This window comes from Dromiciops gliroides, chromosome 6 (assembly GCF_019393635.1).
Source record: "Dromiciops gliroides isolate mDroGli1 chromosome 6, mDroGli1.pri, whole genome shotgun sequence".
In the NCBI taxonomy this organism is placed as follows: domain Eukaryota; kingdom Metazoa; phylum Chordata; class Mammalia; order Microbiotheria; family Microbiotheriidae; genus Dromiciops; species Dromiciops gliroides.
In genome coordinates, this window is record NC_057866.1 from 157789004 (window position 1) to 157795003 (window position 6000).

Genomic DNA, 6000 nt, shown 5'->3' on the forward strand with positions numbered 1-6000 from the left:
TTTGGGGAGCTGCCCATTACACCTGGCAATTACTAACAACTTGCACTTAACTGTTATTACATTGTGGGAGTTATGTTGTTTTTCTTCCTGCCTCGGCATTTGTATATTCTTATTAAATGATCATTTTTCTGAAATAGAATTGTTGCATTTAATATTAGCCAAAGGAATTTTATGTTTTAACATATGAAAGACAGATTTAGTCAGAGCGCCTGAATTCAAATTCTGACTGTACTACTTATTGTCTGTGTGAACTTGGGCAAGTTACCTAAACTCTCTGTGTCTCAGTTTCCTCACCTGTAAAATGAGATAATTGGGTTAGATAATCCCCAGAGTCTCTCTTAATTCTCAATATATTATCTTATGAATCTCTGATTCTCTCTTAGGGCAACTTTCCTTGAAGCTAAGGAATCTAAGTAGCTGAGGAGGAGAAATTAAGGGTGCATAATTAAGGCTAATAGACACAATCTATACTAACCTTGTGTGAACATCTTGATGTTTCCATTTCCAAGGCCAAGGTTAATGAGGTTGCCATGTTCTGGTCCACTGGTGACTGCATACTTTAGAATTTTATGTGGACTGTCTCGATCCTCTGATTTAAGATATTTGCTGGTGATCAGGAAGCCCAAGTGGCCAGTCTGAAGAATCCTCAAATCTGGGGCACCCTTGTTGACCACAATTTGGGGTACTCCATTATCCAAGGAGTTGATCTGGATCCTCATCACCTGGGGCTTGTGTGTGGCTAGGACAGTGTCTGGGAAAATGTAGAAATCTGTGTGGGTGCCATCTGTCACAATGAAAGAGAAACTGTCCTCAGTGGTCTCTGTGCCATCATGCCAGTAGCTGATCAGATTCTCATTCAGGTCTTTTTTGGTGAAGCTGCTAATAGGCTGGCTGCCATTATATAGAATTTGTCCATGGGTGGGTATGTGGGTGACTGTGAAATGTAGAAGGTCATCTGGACTGTCCTGGTCCTCAGCTGACAGTTCAAATGGAGTAATCAGCTTTCTCTCCCCTTCCTGTACCAATAAGTGGTGAATGGTCAAGATAGGCTTCTTGTTATCCACATCAATGACAGAGACACGGAAGGTCTGGAATATAGTGTTGTGGCCATCAGTTACCTCAAACTCAAAGCTGTCCATCTTTATCTCATCTTCTGCAGTGTGGACATAAGAGATTTTGTTGCCAGCCAGTTGAAGCTGGGTAAAAGAATCAATAGGCTTCCCAGGAAAGTCAGAACTTTCCAGGTGCCCTCGACTTGGGGCACGGGTGATGCTGAAACATAACTGTTCATCAGGGCTATTGATGTCACTAGTACTGAGAAGATCAGTGGTGAGGACCACTCTGCCACCTTCCTTCAAGGTTACCCCTTTGTTGATCACTTCTGGAAAAATCTTGTCTGTGCCACTGATAGTGATATAGAAATACCTATCTATCAAGGGGTTAATTCCATCAGTCACGTCAAATTTGATTAGGTCCTGGACCCCTTCTAGTCCTTTATGGCTATAACAGATTAAGCTTTGATCAATTTCAGACTGTGTGAAGTTCATACCCAGAGTAAGGTTGCTCCACACCTTTCCTCCAGGCTCAAGGAGCTTCTGTAGAAGTCCTTGTCCAGGTCCTGATCGAAGAATGTAAGCAAGGTCCTTGTCATTTGAGTCAAGGTCCGTGGCCTTGAGGAGCTGGTTGGTGATGACTTTGGTCTGTCCAATGTCCACTTCCAGTCCATCATTGATGGTCAGTCGTGGGGTCTCATCATCCACCAAGATCACTATAATTGGTATCTTCCTATGGGTCATGTGCTTCCCATCAGTCACCCAAACTTCAAAGCTGTCCTCTGTGGTCTCTGAGTCATCATGTTCATATACAATGGTGGAGGCCTCTTGAATATCCTCCAGGGTGAAGCTGTGGACAGGTCGGCTTCCAGTGGCCAACTGTTGCACAATTCGTCCATTCTGAGGGAGTACTGTGACCTGAAATCGTAGTTCATCTGGTGGCAAGTCTGCATCAGCACTATTGAGTAGAGGAGTGTCTATAACTAGACTCATCCCTTCCAGCACCACAAATGCATGGGTGAAAATTTCTGGCTGCTCATCATTGGTGGGCAGGATGATGATGGGGAAAATGTGGTTGGGAGAGAAGTTGACACCATCAGAGCAATAAAACATGACCTGATCCTCCCGTGGTTCTACTCCTTTGTGGATACTTTGGACATAATTGATGTTCCCCAGGCATATATCCTTGATGGTAAAAGCACTGATGGGGCTGCCAGCCCGGGACTTCTCTGAGCCAGGGGCTGGTGAGATATTTTCCAGGTAGCCAAATGAAGGTTGACTAATGATAGTACACAAGACATCATCATGGATGGTATCCACATCCTTAGTGTCTAAATGTCTCACGGTCAAGGTGCCCTTCTCACCCTCAGCAACACTGAATAGCTCCCCCACTTTAACTTCAGGAGGTACACTATCTATGGGTAACACAGTCACCTGTACTTGTACACCCTCAACTATTTTGTCCTCTACCACCCAGATATCAGAGTAATCAGATATTGTAAGGTTGAAAGCATCATGCTGCTTCTGCATGCCAATCTCACCCCCAGTGTGGGCATAGACCACTACCCCTTTGATGAGATCTTCTTGGGTGAACTGCTGTGTGGGAAACCCATTTACCAGGATAATGCCCAGCTTTGGGGGTTTCTCTAGCATGAAGGTCAACATCAGGCCATCTGTGTCCTTATCTGTGCCCTGGATGATAGCTGTGGTCATCTCTGTGACCCCATTCTCTAGGACATCAATGGAAGTACCCACCCAGCCACCTCTAGGGATGGTGATTCCATCATTGATCAAATTTATAGTAATTTGGACAGTAATGGGCACCTGGTGGACCCTATCACTTACAACCAACTGGAACGCATCATTCATGGCCTCACTACCACCATGTTGATAGGAGAGATGTCCATTAACAATATCATCCCTCATAAAATAAGTACCTGGGGCCATGGCTCCCTCTAAGTAAAGGAGATGACCATGTTGGGGGCCCTGTGCTAAAGTGAACACAATCTTGTCAACATCTGTGTCTGGGTCTATAACATCCAATTCCCTACTGGTCAGAATAAAGCTCTTTCCCTCTTGCACAGTGAAGCCACTGTTAGTAACCTCTGGGGGTTGGTTGTCCACAGGCTGCAGGAACAAACTGAAGGTACCTGGCACAGAGTTACCTGCAGCATCCTCCACACGGTATGTGAACTGGACGACTCGAGGAGCAATACCTACATCTTGCTGGGGAGGTTGGTAGGCCACCTTGTGGTGATTCACCTGGGCCTGGGTGAACTGTGTGACAGGTGTTGTTGGGTCATCGGTAAGCACAATTTCCCCAGCGGGGGCAGGGTGGTTATTATCTATATCTGTAGGGGGTGTCAGGAGCATATATTGCAAGTGCCAGTCATCAGAATCCACATCAGTATAGCAGAGATATTTCTTTTGGAAAGGAGTGAGCTGGTATTCTTTCACCGTCATCTCTAAGCTCACTCCTGGAAGCAACTCTGGGCTCAGAACATCCACTGGCCGCACTTTGATGGTGAAGAAATGTTGACCTGATTGGTTGGGTGGGTCATGGTCATCCTGCACATGGAACACCAGCTGATCTATCATGGAGCTAGGGCTATGGGGTCCAAGATGACGGTAAAAGACCCTCCCTTCCTGGATGTCTTGCTGTAGCCATTCAGTCACCACCTTCTCATAGAGTCCCTCTTTTTCCACATAGGCCCAGCCTTGTTCTTCACCCATTGGGGCTGGTGGGGGTTCACTTTGGCGCAATAGGACCTCTCCTAGATGCTGCATTGTGAAGGAGGAACTGGGGGCCAGGTCCCACCCTCTCTCTTCCTCCTCCTCTTCCAGGTCTGGCCTCTTCAGTACAAAGAGAATGGTTGAGTCTTCTGAGTCAATGTCTGTGGCACTAAGTACAAAGTGGGAAATCTGAACCACTTGGCCCTCAGTCAAGGAGAGCCCAGTATTGGTATTGACAATTGGGGGTTCATCATCATCAGGGACAATAGTGATGGAAAAGAGGAACTCTACATCATGGCGCCCATCACCCATACGAAAAATGATGTTGTCGCTGTAGGTATCACTGCCGTCATGCTGGTAAATCACTCCTTCTGCAGTCAGGTCTGCAGATGTGAAATATTTGCGCTCTGTAGGTGCTCCAAGAACCACTAGCTGCCCATGCTTCAAACCCTTCACTATGGTCACCTTTACCTCTTCTAGGTTGTCTTCATCACTGATCTCCAAGCTCTGGGCACTGGACAAAGGCCTAGACTGACCTTCAAACAGTAATAGTCCCTGGTTCCGAGAGGCCACAGGGGCCAACGTATTCATGGGTTTCACTACAACCATGAAGGCAAATGGGTCAGAGGCAGCCCCATCCACATCCATTACCTCCAGTTCCAGCTGAAATAGGCGCTCCTGGTTGGAGTCATCAGTAGGGGGCTGGTAGGCAATCTTCAGCTCCCTAAGGTCCTTCTGTGTAAATGAGGTGACTGGTTGGCCTAAGGGGTCATCGGTATTGATAAAGTACCCTTGCTGCCTATGGGACTCGGGAAGTGCAGTAGGGGAAGTGAGGATATTAAAGACCAAGTCGTCTGAATTGGATTCCAAGTCCTCAGCTGCTAGTGACTCCAGAGTCAGAGCAGTCAGTACAAACTGGTCCACCTCCATCATCATCAAGGCTCCGAAGCTAGGCTTGGGTGGAGTATTTTCTGCTCCTTCTTGAATTCTCACCAGCATCTGGAAGTGCTCCTGGGCCAGGATCCTGGGTAGTCTAATGTCGCGCTCCTTTTCTGGCGCTAAGATCTCTACCAGGAAGGGCACGTAGTCCCGATTAGGTGACGGGGTGCCGGCCACGTGCTGGTAGTGCACCTGGGCCATCAGGAAAGCCTGGCAGTCCATTCCCCTCCCTAGGGGCAGTGGAGCACCTGAGTGGGCAACCAACTTTCCGTACCTGGGCAAAGGGCCACTTTCTCTAGGTAGTGGGGTGAGGCGGCATGTCAGAGGGACCCCATTTGGGGAGGAAGCAGTGAGAGAGGCAGTGGAGAAGCTCAGCACCCGGTGGTCAATGGCGTTGCTGAAGCCCCGCAGCTTTTCCACAGTCAGCGGCAGGTTGTGAGTGACCACTTGGAGCTGCGTGAAGTCCACGTCCACGGGCATCGTGAAGGGCAGCACCAGGGTCCGGCTCGGAGAGTCGTAGCGCAGCTGCAGGCGGAGCCGCTGCTGTGCGGGGCTGTGGGCGCCAAAGTGAGTGTAGCGAACTTGCTCGGGGCCGAAGGCGCACGGGAAGCTGGCTGGGGAGAGCACGCCGGGCGGTGGGGAGCCCGCAGCCCCTCTGCCTCCGTCCTTGCCCAGCACCGTTACCATGCACTGGTCCCCGGGCTGCACACGTATCACCAGGTCCCGAGCCGGGTCCAGCCACACCGAGCGGCCCAGGGGCACACGGAGACCGGGCGGGGCTGCCAGGATGTCTGCGCCCTCGGAGCTGCGGCTGCGGCTGCAGGTGGCGAGAATGGGTCCGGGCACCGCGAACTTAGGTGCGGGCGTTTGTCCCCGTAGCGCCGGGCAACACAGCGGGAGCACGGCGAGCACCGTCAGCAGCCGGTGGGGAGTGCCCGGGGGGCGATGCCAGGCACCGGTCATGTCTCTCGGCGGCTGGTCAGACGGCCAGGTTGGCGACCGAAGCTTTGGCTCTTCAGCAGGGAAGGAGCTAGCCCTTGGTCCGGAGCTCGCGCGAGTGGCCGAGCCTCAGCTTCTGCAGGTAGCAGCGGAGAAGAGAGGAGGGGTACTAGACTAGTATCCAGCCCCGCCCCCCTAACCCCTCCTTACTCCCAGCCCCAGTGGCGCGCAGACGCCCCACTGCTCGCTGCTGGACTGGAGCTGGGAGACCGAGACTGGGATTGGGAGAGAGACCTCCCATTTCTATCCCCTCCCTCCCTCCTGCCAACCACACCAG

At 50.5% G+C, this 6000-nt stretch overlaps 1 protein-coding gene across 1 annotated transcript in view; it reads right to left on the reverse strand.

The window, feature by feature from the left end:
* The window catches only part of FREM3 (FRAS1 related extracellular matrix 3), a 156706-nt gene extending 151019 nt beyond the window's left edge, over positions 1 to 5687 (reverse strand). Inside the window, exon 1 of the mRNA XM_043972277.1 lies at positions 476 to 5687. Within this exon, the coding sequence (XP_043828212.1) occupies positions 476 to 5687 (5212 nt within the window). The remainder of the gene's footprint in view (positions 1 to 475) is intronic.
* Positions 5688 to 6000: the final 313 nt, after the last annotated feature.